The sequence below is a fragment of the Odocoileus virginianus genome, chromosome 6 (assembly GCF_023699985.2).
Source record: "Odocoileus virginianus isolate 20LAN1187 ecotype Illinois chromosome 6, Ovbor_1.2, whole genome shotgun sequence".
Lineage (NCBI taxonomy): Eukaryota > Metazoa > Chordata > Mammalia > Artiodactyla > Cervidae > Odocoileus > Odocoileus virginianus.
In genome coordinates, this window is record NC_069679.1 from 46,557,603 (window position 1) to 46,573,622 (window position 16,020).

At 46.6% G+C, this 16,020-nt stretch overlaps 1 protein-coding gene across 1 annotated transcript in view; it reads left to right on the forward strand.

The window, feature by feature from the left end:
• Positions 1-16,020, forward strand: part of MYO5C (myosin VC) — a 113,787-nt gene that overhangs the window by 31,805 nt on the left and 65,962 nt on the right. The window contains exons 9-12 of the mRNA XM_070469266.1: positions 5,543-5,649; positions 9,065-9,330; positions 13,202-13,283; positions 15,596-15,736. Of these exons, the coding sequence (XP_070325367.1) occupies positions 5,543-5,649; positions 9,065-9,330; positions 13,202-13,283; positions 15,596-15,736 (596 nt within the window). The remainder of the gene's footprint in view (positions 1-5,542; positions 5,650-9,064; positions 9,331-13,201; positions 13,284-15,595; positions 15,737-16,020) is intronic.

Below are 16,020 nucleotides of genomic sequence, written 5' to 3' on the forward strand. Positions count from 1 at the left end.
TGCTTTGTGCTTATAATCAAAAGCAAGGCAGAGGATCAGCTCAGAGTCATGACCCTCAGGGAAGGAACCACAAAGGGTATGAACAATTGGAGGGTGATGCATTGTGGGGGGTCATCTTTGGAGCGTAGCCATCACAGTTGCTGTTAGGGATGTTGTGGGGATTAAGAGAGAATGTCTTAAATGGTTTGTGAACTGTGGTATGCTCTGTCAGTGTGAGAGATCAGTATGCATTTAATGAAAGCATGACCTCAATGCATGAATCACTAAAAAAATGTCTTTGGCCAGAGGTTGGCAGATTGCAGCCTTTTTTTGTAAATAAACTTTTATTGGAACACAGAGACACTCTTTTAAGTATGACCTATAGCTGTTTTCATGCTATGATGCTAGAATTGAGTTCTTGTGACAGACTCTACAGCCTGCAAAGCCTAGTTAGAAAACATATGTTGACCCTTGTCCCAGGTGATAGAGTGAGCATAGTTGATGGATTCCTTAGACTTTTATTGAAATCTGTGGAAGGACTTGTGGGTGGAGTCATGAGCCTAGCTTCAACCCCAGTGTATTTAAAACATGGACATCTCCTGAGGGCCCCTGACCAGACAAAGAAGTTTGAGCAGTCTTTGGAGACCTGTTTCCTGTTGTAGAGTGGAGTCACATATGGAACTCACTGTAACTTTGAGATTGCCATCATCCTGTGACCCCCACAGCCAATAATCTCATGCTATGTGTCAAATTTTATGGTCTGTGAACCTTCCTTGTCCAACACAGTAACCACTAGCCACAGATGATTATCTATGTTAGTTAAAATGAGATAACTTTTAAAATTCAGTTCCTCATTTGCACTAGGCATGTTTCAAGTGCTCATAACCATATGTAGCAAATAGCTGCCATGTAGTTCAGCACAGATAAAGAACATTTCATCCCCAAGGAAAGTTCTGTCCAACAGCACATCTCCAACAATGTGAATGCCTCATGTACACCACTTATCCCGTGGGTCGTGTCCTCTTGTTTGTGCCTCAGTGTTTTCTGTCTTAGATGTTGACTCCCTCATGGGCAGAGTGCCCAATGTGAATTGTACATAGACTTATAACACATTTGGACAGACACCTTTCTTAAAATGTCATTGCTAAATAAGTACTAGCTGTTGATTTGTCCATTGCCATGATTTGTTATGGAGACGGTTTGGAAAGACGGGCAAGATTAGCAGTGAGGTCATCCCTCTCAGTACCCAGATCCACTTCACAGCACACCCAGTAAACAGACCCCTGGAGTCTGCTCACACTTCTTTGCCTGGTGTGGGGTTGTCAGGAGAGCATCACATTTAGACACCCTGGGGTGAACTAGGGCAGCTTTGTGACTCCATGGGTCTTTTCACACACTGCAGTGGTCGCTGGCACTAAACTGCTTAGCCATAACACACACAGTGTGATTGTGACCTTGGCAAGTTCACTAGACTTTCTGTGCTTTAGTTTCTTCTCTGTAAAATGGGAACAGTTCAGTTTAGTTCAGTCACTCAGTCATATCCGACTCTTTGTGACCCCATGAACTGCAGCAGACCAGGGTTCCCTGTCCATCACCAACTCCTGGAGCCTATTCAAACTCATGTCCATCATGCTGGTGATGCCATCCAACCATCTCATCCTCTGTCGTCCCCCTTTCCTCCCACCTTCAATCTTTCCCAGCATCAGGGTCTTTTCCAATGAATTGGTTTTTCAATTCAGGTGGCCAAAGTATTGTAGTTTCAGCTTCAACATCGGTCCTTCCAATGAATATTCAGGACTGATTTCCTTTAGGATGGACTGGTTGGATCTCCTTGCAGTCCAAGGGATTCTCAAGAGTCTTTTCCAACACCACAGTTCAAAAGCATCAATTCTTCAGTGCTCAGCTTTCTTTATAATCCAACTCTCATATCCATGCATGACTACTGGAAAAACCATGGCTCTGACTAGATAGACCTGTGTTGGCAAGGTAATGTCTCTGCTTTTTAATATGCTGTCTAGGTTGGTCATAACTTTCCTTCCAAGGAGCAAGTGTCTTTTAATTTCATGGCTGCAGTCACCATTTGCAGTGATTTTGGAGCCTAAAAAATACTAGTACTTGATATAGTTGTAAGGATTAGTTGAGGTGACATGTGGAAAGTACTCAGGATAGTGCCTGATGCAGAGTTTCATGCTCTTTCTCTTCTGGCTCTGCTTCTGAGGTACTGAAATGGTTCTGATACCTAATTCCAGTGTGTTGCTGGGGCGGGGGTCTCCCACACCACACTATTCCCTGGACACCAGCTGGGTATCCTGTAGTTCAACTCAGTGCTGACGTTGTCTACCTGGAGGAAGCATCAGATCTCACAGGTTAAGGGCTCAGTCCCACATGACTGGACCCCGGCCCCTGCCCATGTCAGGTGACAGACCCCTGTCCAGGTTGTTACTGGTGCTCCTGACTAAGAGGCTGTAAACCAGAGGTTCCCTTAACCACCTCCTGGAATTCGACCAATTTGCTAAAGCAGCTCACAGAACTCATGGAAACATATTTTACTTAGTACATCACCAGTTTATTATGAAAGGATATAAAGCTCAAGAAAAGCCCATTGGAACAGATATATAGGAGCAAGTATATGGGAAGGAGCAAAAACTTCTGTGCTGAGAGCATCACTCTCCCCAGTCCCGTGGGTTCACTCTGGGGCTCTCCAAACCTTGTCCTTTTGGGGTTTATAGAGACTTCAGTACATGTACACTGATTAAATCATTGGCTATTGGCAGTCAGTTCAACTTGCAGTGCCTCTCTGCTCCCCGAAGGTTAAGGGGTGAGCCTGAAAGTTCCCACTCTCCATCGCAGGATTGTTTCTCCTGGCAACCAGCCCCCATCCACACATGACCCAGGAGGCATTCCAAAATTGCCTCATTACCGAAAGACATCTTAGTCTCTCTTACCTCTTAGGAAGTTCCCAGGTTTTTAGAAGTTCTGTGCCAGAAACTGTGTGAAGGCCAATTTATATATTTCTTAATACAAATAACAATATCACAGGGACCTTAGCAGACCACAAGTTACCCCCTGAGGAAGCAGAATGGGGTGCATTTTGATCAAGAGCTTACTTCCTTTGTTCTTCTGCTGACTCTCATTTAATTCATCCTTTGATCTTTGCCCGACCATTAAGATCTCTGTCAGAAAGAAAACTCTGGAAACATCTTTCCTGGACCTCAGGTTCAAGGAACTTGACCGCTATGTTTCTTGTTGAAACCCACCTCAAGCCATCAGTGCTTTTGCAAGGATTTTATCTCACTGAAGAGAATTACTTAACTGAGGTCTTAAGTTCTTTCTTTGAGTCATTCCTTTGGAGTTGTTATTTCAGTTTTGTCAGTTCTGGAAGGCATGGGCTTAGTCATGGATTATGCAGAGAGTGGGAGTGTCAGAGCAGATTCTCAAAGTTTGCATTTTTAGTTGCTTTTCCTCGTCACTTACCTGTCATTTATCATGGTGATGCCCTGGAGGTTATTTCTTTTAGAATTGGCTGTCATTCAAATGGAAATGTTAACTTGAAATGGAATGACTGCAACTGCCTGGACTCGGGTTGAACTGGAGACATCTATGTAATTTTGCTTTGAAATCATATCTGATTTTTTAAAAATTATTTATTTTTAATTGAAGGATAACGGCTTTACAATATTGATTTGGTTTGCCATACATCATCAACATGAATCACCCATAGGTGTACATATGTCCCCTCCCTCCCGCCTCCCACCCTTCCCCATACCTCTAGGTTGTTACAGAGCCCCAGTTTGAGTTCCCTGAATCATATAGCAAATGAAATCATATGTGACTTTGATTTTGTGTGATCTTTGAAGGAGAGAAGTCTCTCCAGGTTTTGAAATTCTTTTGGAACATGACCTGGCTGCTATTGAGATATTCCCGGTATCTTCAAGTCAGAAGCAGCGGTGACCACAATGGATCTTTCTGGGCATTTAGGGCCTGCTGCTTTTTTGCTGAGGAAAGTGAGGGTCTCCTGTTGGCTGAAAAAAAAATGCACAACCTGAAAACTGAAAATATGTTTTACTCAGAAGACAAAACTGAGGGCTTGAGCCCGGGATGCAGCCTCTCGGACAGCTCTGAGGGACTGCTCTGAAGAGGTAAGGGAGGATCCAGGATATATAGGAGTCTTCCAACAAAGACCACGTAGTCAGAACATCAAAATATTACTGTTAGTTAAAGAAAACCAGGTATCTCAAATTAAAGAATTTAGCGCTTTTTTATTATATTCATGGGAAGATGCAAAAGTCTGGGCTCAGTGAAATCATTCCTTCGATATGCACCTTAGCTACCTAGGACCAGTGTTCTGCTTTTCTCCATCCTGAGTCCCCTCAGGGTGCACTCCCGGGAGCAGTGTTAGTGGCTGAGAGCTTGAGGGCCACAGCATCCCTTGTTTGCTGATTTGGCAGGCAACTCTTTTTATTCACAAGTGATATTCCACCTATATTGGTCAGGGTCCCATGCTGGGAACATGGGACACATTCAAATAAGATAAAAGGAGGAAAGTTTATTTACCAAGGGAGCAACTACAAATTGCAAATTGTGTGGGGCTGAGAGGGCTGCACGGAGCAGTAGGGCCCTGGAAACAGCAACTCTTTCTGTTTGGGCACAGGGGTGTTACTTGAGCCTGAAAGGAGGGTCCGGGAAAGTCAGCACCAGACCTGGAATAGATACCGCCCGCACAGCCAGCCTGAGGCAACTGCAAGGAAAGAGATGGGGAGATGTACCCGTATCTTCTCCTCCTGTTCTCTGATCTGACAGGGTACACATTGGCCAGACCCAACCAGAGGGCATGAAAACCCATCACCTTCGTCCACACAGGCCAGCCCCCTGGGGCAGATAGCAGGGTGCATAGCTGGAGGGGCAAATGGAGTCCTTCCAGCACCCACCATAAAAAGCATTTGGGGAACTTATAAACAAAAAAGAAAAAAAAAACAATAAAAAAAGCACAGCAGGGACTTCCCTGGCAGGCCAGTGGTTAAGTGTTGGCCTTCCAAAGCCGAAGGTGCAAGTTTGGTTGGGAGCTAAGATCCCACATATCTTGCAGCCAAAAAAAAAAACCACAAAACACCCAAAACATAAAATAGAAGCAATATTGTAATAAATTCAATGCAGACTTCTTAAAAAATGGTCCACATTAAAAAAAAAGAAAGAAACTTTAAAAATTTAATTTTTTTTTAAAAAAAGGAAGCACAGCATACAGAATGAATGAGAGCCAGTTCTCCCAGGAACCTGACGTGAAATGGCTACTCAGATATTAATTTCTGAGTTGAACTTCCTAGCAGCCACCACATAGGGGAAGCCTGGTGGGTTGAACAGTTAACATTGTGTGTCTGCACACGTCAAACTAGAAAGACAAACTAGTGAGCCAGATTCTCCCTGGGGTCCACTCCCTGTACCCTGTCCCGTCTCTTGGCACTGATGGTATTAGAGGGTCCTGAAAGAATTCAGGTGCTTGTCTTACTAGTGGTTATGCAAGAGAAGAAATGGAGTATTCCTAATTTGGGAAAAATTTTGTTTTCAGGTTTCAAGGAAGATTTTCAGATGGACGTTTTTAAGGTCCTGGCAGCCATCCTACATCTGGGCAACGTACAGATCACAGCAGTGGGCAACGAGAGATCAGTGATCAACGTAAGATATGTGTTTGTTTCCCCCATTCTGTGTTGGGAGGATCATCAGCAGAAGCTCTCAGGGTTACCCTGCTTTTGCATTTTAGCACTAGGGGGATCAGTTTAACAGGATCAAGGAAGATCGGGGTTTCCATGGGTTACCTTCAAAGAGTAAAGCTTCTTTCTTCCCCTTGCAACAGCAGAGAAGGGGGAAACACATCCTCTGTGTGTTTTCCTTTTATTCAACAAATTTTTATTAATTGCCTGCTCTGTGCCAGACACTGTTGTAGGCTCTGGAGAAGCATCAGTGAACAAAACAAAATCAGAAGGCCTTCATGAAGCTTTTGATCAGGAGGAGAAAATGGAGGGGAGGAGACACAGTAAAAGTTATAGGCTCTGGCAGCTGGCAATAACCATTAAAAATGAAAATAGGGGGCTTCCCTGGTGGCTCAGGGGTAAAGAATCCGCTTGTCAGTGCAGGAGGCACAGGTTTGATCCCTGGTCAGGGAGGGCCCCACATGCTGCAGAACAACTAAGCCCATGGACCACAACTGTTGAGTGTGTGCTCTAGAGTCCAGGAACCACAACTGCTGAGCCCGAGTAGCATAGCTGCTGAAGCGCACACACCTAGAGCCTGCGTCCCTCACCAAGAGAAGCCACCTCACTGAGAAGCCTGCACACCGCAACTAGAGAGCAGCCCCTACTCACCACAGCTAGAGAGAAGTCTACACAGCAGCAAAGACCGAGCACAGCTCAAAAGAAAAATAAATAAAAAATATTTTTTAAAAAGAAGGAAAATAGGGACTTCTCTGGTAGTCTAGTGGTTAAGTCTCCACACTTCTAATGCAGGGGATGTGGGTTCAATCTCTGATCAGGAAGCTAAGATCCCACATGCCATAGGACATGGCCCAAAAATAAAAAAAGGAAAATATAGCAGAATAGGTGGGGACAGGCTGTGCCTTTTGTATCGGGCATTCAGAGAAGACCTTTCTAATTCAGTAAGGAAATGAAATTGTGTCTATCTCTGGAGGAGGAATATCCCAAGTAGAGGGAACAGCAGGTACAAAGGCCCTCGGGCAGGAAGTGTTATTGGAAAAATAGCCAAAACGTTGGTAAATGCAAAGACAAGTGAGAGAAAGGAGAAGTGGTGGGTGAGGTCAGAAAATGTGTGTGGTTGGGAGGGGCACAGATCATGAAAGACCTTAAGGGCACTAGACATGTCTTACCTCCTGACACATGCCTGAATGAAACACCAATGGTGCTGGCTTCCTCTCTGAAAATAGGCTTCCATGTAAGTTTTGTGACTGATTTCTTCATTTCATGGACACAAGATAAGTTTATGTATATGTCTGCTAGGCAACAAATGTTATGCTTTGGTGTGAGGTATGTGGTTATCCTCAACAATATCCATGTAACGAGGACAGTCACATGTTTAAAATGTTTCTGTGAAATGCAAAATCTCCTTGCTGTTAAAGCTTTGTGTTAACAATGTGTGTCTTAGTCAATTCCAGTTGTCATAATAAAATACCACAGGCCAGGTGGCTTAACAACAGAAATCTATCTTCTCACAGTCCTAGAGTCTGGAAGTTCATTCAAGATCAAGGTGCCAACACTGTTGAGTTCTCAAGATGCTGACTTCCAGACAGCTGCCCTCTCTCTTGCTGTGTCCTCACAGGGCAGAGAAAAAGCAAGCTCTATTCTCTTTCCTCTTCTTATAAGGACACTAATCCCATCAAGGGACCCCATCCACATCTAAACCTCATTACTTCCCTAAGGCCCCACTTCCGAATACCACCACATTGGGGGTTAAGACTTCAACACATGAATTTTTCATATGACTGAGACATTCAGTCCATAACAATGCCTCTAGAACAACTGATGGGAACAATTGTTAATTTTGTACACCTGTTCATTTCTCAGCTCTGGTACCTGCGGTTTAAGGGGAGAGAGCGCTGAGCAGATGTGGAAGATATGTTTTTTGGCTCAGTGCATCAGTCCTGTTGCCCTGTGACCCGGAAGTAATTCTTCAGATTATCACACTAAGTGCTTTGCCCCATCCCCACCAGTATCCAGTCCTTGCAGAGTCAGTTCCCAAAGGACTGGGAAGTTTGGAGGAGGTGATGGCAGGCCTGGAAGGTGTGCAGTGTAGTTCTCCCACTGGGTCCTGGCTCGTTTACCTCAGAAATGGGCTTCTGCACTTTTTCTTCTAAAACTCCCATAGACTGAAGATATGACTTCCAAATAAATGCCCTGGCTTTGAACTCTGTTCTGTGAAGTTTGTTGTGAAGGTAGCATTTTGGAGAAGGAGTTAAAATTGATAGACTAAAATTCCTTTGTCTATCAATCTTAGGAGACAAATCCCACACACAAAAAAATGTCAGATCTTTGTAGAAAATAATTTTCATTCATTTGCATCAAGAACGTGAAATATTGGGCAAATTCAATCTGAATGAAGCCATCTTATGTTTTAAAACTTGCTGCCCCTTTGCATTTCCCCCTATAGCTAGGTGTTTTTGTCTCAGAAGGTTTGGTTCCTGCTTAGAAGGAATTAAACCAATAACTCAGCCAAACCTCACAGTACTGACACGCTTTATGTTACTGTGATATTGATCAGAAGGGATGTGGGTGGGCAGCAGGGAGGCGGCAGGACTTTTTAGGTTGTTAGAGCCACAATAACCTGATGCTTTTTAAATACAATCATGTGATTTTTCCCCAATTGACTGAGATGCTATCTACAGATGAGCCCATCTGGGAAGTTTTCCCTACCCAAGAGGAATGGTGGTGTGCAGTCACATGGGATTGCATCTCCTTGCCTAGTGACAGGGACCCCTAGTTCTTGCTGCCTAAAGCAGGAGCAGACCTTTCCTCGTCTGCTGGCCAGTGGGGCAGCTTTCATGCCCAGACTTGGGAGAGAAACAAGATTCACTTTGTACGTCCAGAATTCCCCCACCACAGCCCTCATGTTGGCTGGAAAACCACTTCAGTTCAGGGAGCCCACCACGTTCTCCCTGACAACACCACTGAGGTCCCTCCTGGGCCAGACCCCACCCTGGGCAGACCCCAGCTACACAGAGAGAGACAGGGCAAGTGTAGGTTCTGACAGGTGGCCTGGGTGTGATACAAAAGGGCAGAGAGAGGCCTCAAGGCTGTGTCCACAAGTACAGGAGAGGGGGGCAGGATTGCTTCTGTGACCTAAACATCACTACTGACATTCTTTGGCCAGAAGGAAAATCTGGGTAGAACACAGCCTGGGATCTCCTGGCATCACCACAGCCAAGGACCAGGTGCAGGCTCCATGCCCCCAGGGGCCCTCCTGCTTCACTCCCAGCCCTGGCTCTGTGTTATGAGGCCTGATCGCGCATAGGTCGAGGGGCACAGCTGGGTGGGCCAGTGCCAGTTTAGATGGCCTGACGGGGCTGTGTCTTTTGTTTCTGAAGGAGGATGATGGTCACCTGGAGGTGTTCTGTGAGCTCCTGGGCCTGGAGAGTGGCAGAGTGGCTCAGTGGCTGTGTAATCGCAAGATCGTCACAACCTCCGAGACAGTGGTGAAGCCCATGACCAGGCCCCAGGCTGTCAATGCCAGGGATGCACTGGCCAAAAAGATCTACGCTCACCTGTTTGACTTCATTGTGGAGAGAATTAACCAAGCCTTGCACTTTTCAGGCAAGCAGCACACTTTTATTGGTGTTTTGGACATTTATGGGTAAGATTCTCTTCCGTGAGCTTGTCTTTCCTCATTTAAATGTCAAATGCCTGTTATCTTTAGGTCGCTTTTGTCTGGTGGTTTTGTGTTTCACATGGTCAGGAAGATGGTGTTCTCTGGTTTTGCATCTATGGATGTTAAGTACAGTCTCCTGGGCTACAATGTCTTTTATGTAGGGTGTGTTAAAAAAATTCTACATCAGTAATGGCCAACATGAAGAGCGCATGCCAACTATCATGCTGAGTGGTTTCCATGCACTTTTTTTTATTCCTTAAACAACCTTATAATTATCCCCATTTTACAGATGAAACAACCAAGGCTTAGGAAGACTCATTCACGGTTGCTCTCCTGGTGGGAGAACCGAGTTCCGTAGGAGGATGGCACCTACCTGTTTCCCTGCAGAGACCCCATGAGGTGTGAAACCCTGACATACCTCTCCCACTTCACAGCCCCAGACACCCTGCACCTTGCCCACGAGCACAGGGCCAGAGGTAGGCTCAGACCCGAGCCTTTTACCAACCAGGCCCCTCATGCCTACATCCTTGTCTATTCTTGGATCATAGGTCATGTGTTTGCCCCTTTCTCCATGAATTCTAATACATTTGGTGGATCAAGTTACCACACTGGAGGGCTTTTTCTAGCTTCTTTTCTTTGCCCAGTCCTGCTTTTCTGAGTCAGATTCATCCTAAAGACACTTGAAGAATAGAATAGCCAGAGAGAGTGAGGGAGGGAGGCCTGGCCAGCATGGAGGCTGGCTCTGAGAGGAGTTAGCACTTGGGCTTTTGTTTGTTAGAGGCTGGCCTCAAGCGCCTAACCCCTTCCCCTCCTAGGGCCAACCCTGGTTTCTCAGAGGGAGAGGGACAGATTGTCCCAGGGAAGGCATCACAGAGTATTCCACCTGGATTGGGGAGTAGCCCCCCACACCCGGGAGAAAGCAACTCACCCTCCCCACTTCCCAAATGGAGGGGCGAGCTGGCTCTGCTAGCCGGCTGCTACCTGCTGCGGGGTGAGGCAGGCAGAACTTCTACCCAAATACAGCACAATAGCTTTTCCCATAGTTATTTCATATGAGACTCAGGGGTGTTACCTGTTTAACATGATGGTGGCTTGGTGGTTTAGTCACTAAATTGTGTCCAACTCTTGCGATCCCATGGACTATAGCCCACCAGGCTCCTCTGTCCATGGAGGATGGATTTTCCATCCTGGATTTTCCAGGCAAGAATACTGGAGTGGGTTGCCATCTGGGTTCTAAGTTAATACATGTGACTCCCGATTAATAGTATCTGTCAACAGTTATAAAACTCTTACATTGCTGGGTTAGTCTAGTAAATTATTTACCTTAAAAATAAGGATTTGAGCAGCAGCCAGTAAGCATCTAAGTAGACTTTTAAATGGAAATAGTCCTTCTTAATAATAGTCTCTCTCATTGTGATGGAAATAAGTGATTGTTATATTTTTCTCTGTTCTTTTCTGTGTTTTTTTTTTAATAAATAGCCCTTTATTTTTAAGAGTATATTATCTCATTCAAGAACACACATTCATGTGCCAGGAACTGTGTCAGGTGTGATGGGTGAACAGAACAGACATCTGGGCCCTGCCTTGTTGGGACTTAAATTTCAGTGGCGGAAGAGGCCATCAGAGATTGGGATGGTTCCTGGGAAAGGAATAAGTGGATGGATGTGTCACCAGTTGACCAGACACCAGGAAGAGAGGGGGCAGCTGAGAGTAAGGAGCCGAGAATAAGGAGTCAGGAGAACAGCAGGCAGGCGTCAGGCATCCACAAAGCTGATAGACCATGGTAATAAGGAACTTGAATTTTTGGCTAAGTGGGCAAACTTCAGACAGGAGGAACTGTAATTTTTTTTGAGAACTTGTTAGAGTATATTTTAAATTTTAAAATTAAACCCCTCTTTAAAAATTTAAAAAGTAACATGCTCACTTGTCACCCATGAATTCATTTCACCCCTCCGAAAAAGGAATCTCTCCTCTTTAAGTACGAGTGTCACTGTCTGGAGGGAATCCTCTCACGCCTTTCCCCAGTAGGCTCAGGGCTGGACTCGCCCTCGTCCCTGCACGCCTGCAGCCGCGGCGAGAGCTGAGCTCAGGGTGAGCTGGGAATACGGCGGCCTCAAGGGGGCGTTACCCTGCACGAAGACAGTTAAATCCCAAGCTGTGAGCCTTGAGATTTCAGCTCCGGACGTCGTGGAGGCTTGTGGTTCCCTACCCAGCCAGATGCTTATGTTCTCTGGACTCCGAGCTGGAAGGGCTTGGGGCCAGGAGTCAGACCCCAGGGAGTGAGCACGGCACCACACCCATTGTGTGGCCTGGACGGCGTCACTGAACCTCAGTTTTTGTGTCTGTAAGATGGGGCCTCTCTCGTAGGGTTATCAAATGGAAGAAACTGTGAATGCATCTTTACAAACCATAGGGATTGTTGTGATGTGAACAGGAAAAGTAATGTCATTGATGTTTGACATCCGGCCCCTGCCCTGAGAAGTCCTGCCTTTGGCCCTGGCTGTGGGCTGCAGGGCACAGTGAGGCCCTTCTGCCTCCCCTCCAGGCCCAGCTGTGGCCTGTCTGCAGTGTCCAGGCCACCTAAACCCCTGGATCATCCAGGGTGCTAGTGGAATGGGGCTGTCAGACTCTGGGTTCTCCTCTTGCTCCATGAACAGTCTGGGACCTTAACCTCCCCAGAAATTCTACACTGAGCCCAATGGGCTCAGTCAAGTGACACTCCCCGGGGACCTGTGGTTGGCGCCGGCAGGAACCTCTCAGGATTAGAGCGATTAAGAACTAAGGCTGGAGAGTCCCCACGAGCTGGGGTCAGATTTCGCGTGTCTGGCACCGCTCTGTGTTGGTCACCATCTCCTCTGACCGTTGCATGTAACCGTGGAGTCAGGGCAGCCCTTCACCTAGGGTGGTGTTAGGGTTAAGTGTGGTGATGGGCATCAGTGGCAGCACCTAAAGCGCTTGGATTCCTCCTGGCAGAAACGCTCCTCTGCCCAGGTGGTGGATCGGGTGCCCCAGTTCTGTTCAGCCTACATCGTGTTTTACAGAGTGGGGTAATTCACATGAAAGTCCAGGTTTCTGGATTCTTTTGAGAGTCAGGTGACCAGACATCCTGATCTGATTAATCCATGGCCACACCTGGCTCGAGCTGAGCAGCAACCATCCTGTAGGGCAGACCTGGTTCTCACGGATCCCACACAGTCCCAGCCGCTCTTCATGCTGTCATCTCCAGGCCTTCTCAGCTCCTGGGTCTGCAACTCCGAGGCAGCCTTTGAAAGTCTGAAGACAGAGGTGGGGCCGTGTCTTCCTTGGGCCTGAAGGGGTCTGCAGGTCTGTGACCTTGCTCTTTTCCTCTGAGGACTATGAAAGTGCCCTTGGGGGAGGCAAAACTGCTGCCTCTACCTTCAGCAAGAAGTGGGGGCACAGGAGACAACGTTGCTTTTTCACTGGGAGCAGAAGTGTTACAGTCAGGTGGACTCATAGTTAAGTCTGACACTGACTGCGTGACCCCAGACAAATTTTTGAACTTCTCAGTCTTATTTCCTCATCTATGAACTGAGGATAATAAGGCTGATGTCAGTGCTGTTGTGCAGATTCTGTGATATGCCATAATGTGCACATGCCTATTTTAGTGCCTGCCTCAAGTAGGTGTTTTGTACATACCAGATTCCTTCCTGGGGCAGCCTGGAAAAATGTGACTTGTAAGCTGACTGCAAGGATGGTTAAAACAAGAATTGAGGCATGTTTAAAACTCACAGAAAACAAAAAAGTTAACACTATTAAAGTTGTGAAAAATACTAACCTATAAACAAATGTGTATGTCCTTCAAGTTGTGTTTTAACTAGTTTAAACTGTATTTCAGTTTTGAAACCTTTGATGTGAACAGCTTTGAACAGTTTTGCATCAATTATGCTAATGAAAAGCTGCAACAGCAGTTTAACCTGGTAGGTGACTTTTTTGCCTTCTTGAAACTAGCTCTCAGGTGTGGGTGGGTGGGTGTGTGTGTGGAGGGGGGTGTGTGTGGAGCGGGGGTGTGTGTGTGTGTGTGTACACGTACAGGAAGAGAGGCTGACTGGCTCTTAGCCTCTTCAAAGTGTGTGTGTGTGTGTGCGTGTGTGTGTGTACAGGAAGAGAGGCTGACTGGCACTTAGCCTCTTCAAATCTTACCAGCATTAAGAGTCCCATGCTGGGTCACTGCACCATCTTGTGGCTGTTTCTTGAAACTGCGCCTTCCCATCCTATTTCATTTTTGTGGAGACACCTGCCAACGTTTGTTTCAGTTCATCACTTGCCATTCTTGGATACAGACCCCTTCCAGCCTAACCAAGTCGCTTAGTTTCCTGCAGGCTCCAGTCTTTGTGAGCCTCGGTATCTGCACCTACTCTCTGCCACAACCCACCTGCCCCTGTCCTTTCCCATCCCTTCCTCTTCACCTGGAGAACTCGTGCTTGTCTTTTGAAATTCAGCTTCTCCCACACAACTCATGAGGAAGAGATAGTGTGACATCATAGAGAGCATGAGCTTTTGCTCAAACTGAAGTGGATTTGAGTTTCAGATCTACCACCTCCTTCCCCTGGGGTGTTGGGTTTTCTGAGCCTCAGTTTTCTCATTTTGAAAATGGATCAGTTGTATTTTCCTAGTATTCTTGTGAGGAGAACTCTTAATATTGAATCATATTGAGTAAATGCTTCTTTGCTTTCTTATTCCTTGTTCCAGAGTTAATCCATGTATAAGCATTAAGTTTCACCCCACATTTGTATTCTGTTATCATTCTCATGGATTCCCTGGAAGTTTAGCATTTAAAACTGAAACTAAGATTTATTCCAAGTGGATATGCAGCATAACTCACCTGAAGTCAAACAGTACATGTGGATCCTGCCCCTCTCCCGACTCCAGGGCCACTTTGCTTCCCAACACACACATTCACCGCAACCTTAGAACGATACATATGTGAGACACCCTGAAAGTAGCACATCAGAGGCTGAAATTCCATTCTTTTCTTTTTTTATTCTGCCTTCCTCCTCTTCCACTTCATCCTCCTCATTTTTCCCCCTTTGACGTTGTTAGAGTCAGCTATCAATGTGCAGATCCTCCTGGGAGGGGTAATGACTTAAAATATAAGTATAAGCCCTAGCGAGTCGTCTCCTGGCTCCTGTCCCATAAATCTGGCCTCTGCTGAACCCCCGCATCTGAGCAGCCTCTGGGAGCTAAGCCGTGACAAAGTGAGCCTGCCACCTTCCTCTCTTGGCCTGTGCCATCTGTGCTCCCTTCTGTGGTTAAAGCACCGCCCCGACCCGGTGTCCTGAGCCTTGTGTTCACCCAGCCTCTTTGCTCTTACTCCCCTTCCTTGCACAGTGTCCAGCCTCTGCGGAACCCTGGGCTGAGTCCTGACTGGGCCCGCCCCTCCAGTTCTGGCCTCTTCAAAGCCATTCCCACCCCCAAACCGAGTTACCTTTCCAGAACCTGAGTCTTGTCATGAACTCCATGGGTCTTCACTGCCCCCAGGAAAAGGCCACAGAACTGAGATTGCCTGGGGGTTCACCAAGAATCTGGTCTGGCATGATTTCCCCTCTGCCGTCCTTGGCAGCCCCATCCATCACTCCAGCCATTACCATTGTTCGCGCTCTCTCTCTGTCTCGCTCTGTCTCCTCTCTCTCTCTCTGTCTCTGTCTGTCTCTCTCTCTCTCTCGCTTGTGTGGGCACTGTTCGGTTCCCAGCCACCTGTTGGGCTTCGTGCAGTCCCCTCTGGGATTCTCCCATGGGAGCCTTTCTCCTCACAGCCCCTCCCCTTCTGCCGCCTGCAGCCAGGATGAGCCTGAGCCAGCCCGCTGGGCAGCCTTCCCTGTGCCCCTGTGGCTGAAACAAGTAATGCACAAAGCTCTTCAAGTTGTTAGCCTCTCGGGTGGGCTGGCTCTTAACCCAGTCAAAGAGACTGGGTCCATGTTTGACAGCAGCAGTGGCTGAGCAGGAAGAGGCTCCAGGACCACCTTGAGTGCCAAAGGTGGCAGGCTGGCCCAGAGTTTACACCCCAGGATGTGGGGACCCACTCAGCCTGGGCAGGAAGAGGACAACTAGACCCACTTAGGACCTCAGCAGCATTGATTGTGGGTAAGGGGGGTGACATGTACCTCGGAGGCTTCCATAAACATTACAGATCAAGTCATGTGCCTATATTTTCCAAAAGTTTATGTCCTGTTCTTCAGAAGCACATCCTAATACTCTCTTTTACTTTCTATATTAATGTCTGGATTTCCAGCATGTCTTTAAACTTGAACAAGAAGAATATATGAAGGAAGACATTCCTTGGACTCTGATAGATTTTTATGACAACCAACCAGTCATTGACCTGATTGAAGCAAAAATGGGCATTTTGGAGTTACTGGATGAAGAATGCTTGGTAACTTTTAAAAATAATTTTCTTTAACTTCAGAGCAATAATAGATGAGCCTGTTTTAAAATCTACATGTAAATTCCTGATTGATCAATTACCAGTTGATTGGCTGTTAATTCTGGGACAGCAGTTCATAGCAGGAACCCCAGGAGGCCGGGTAAACCTCCCACCCTCAGCATGTATAGCCCACCCATGGGTAACATGCATGACCTCTTAGGTCAGTCTAGCAGGGAGGAGCCCTTTGAAGCTGTCTCTGGGTGTGTGTATAGAGTAGACATGGAAGAAGCAAG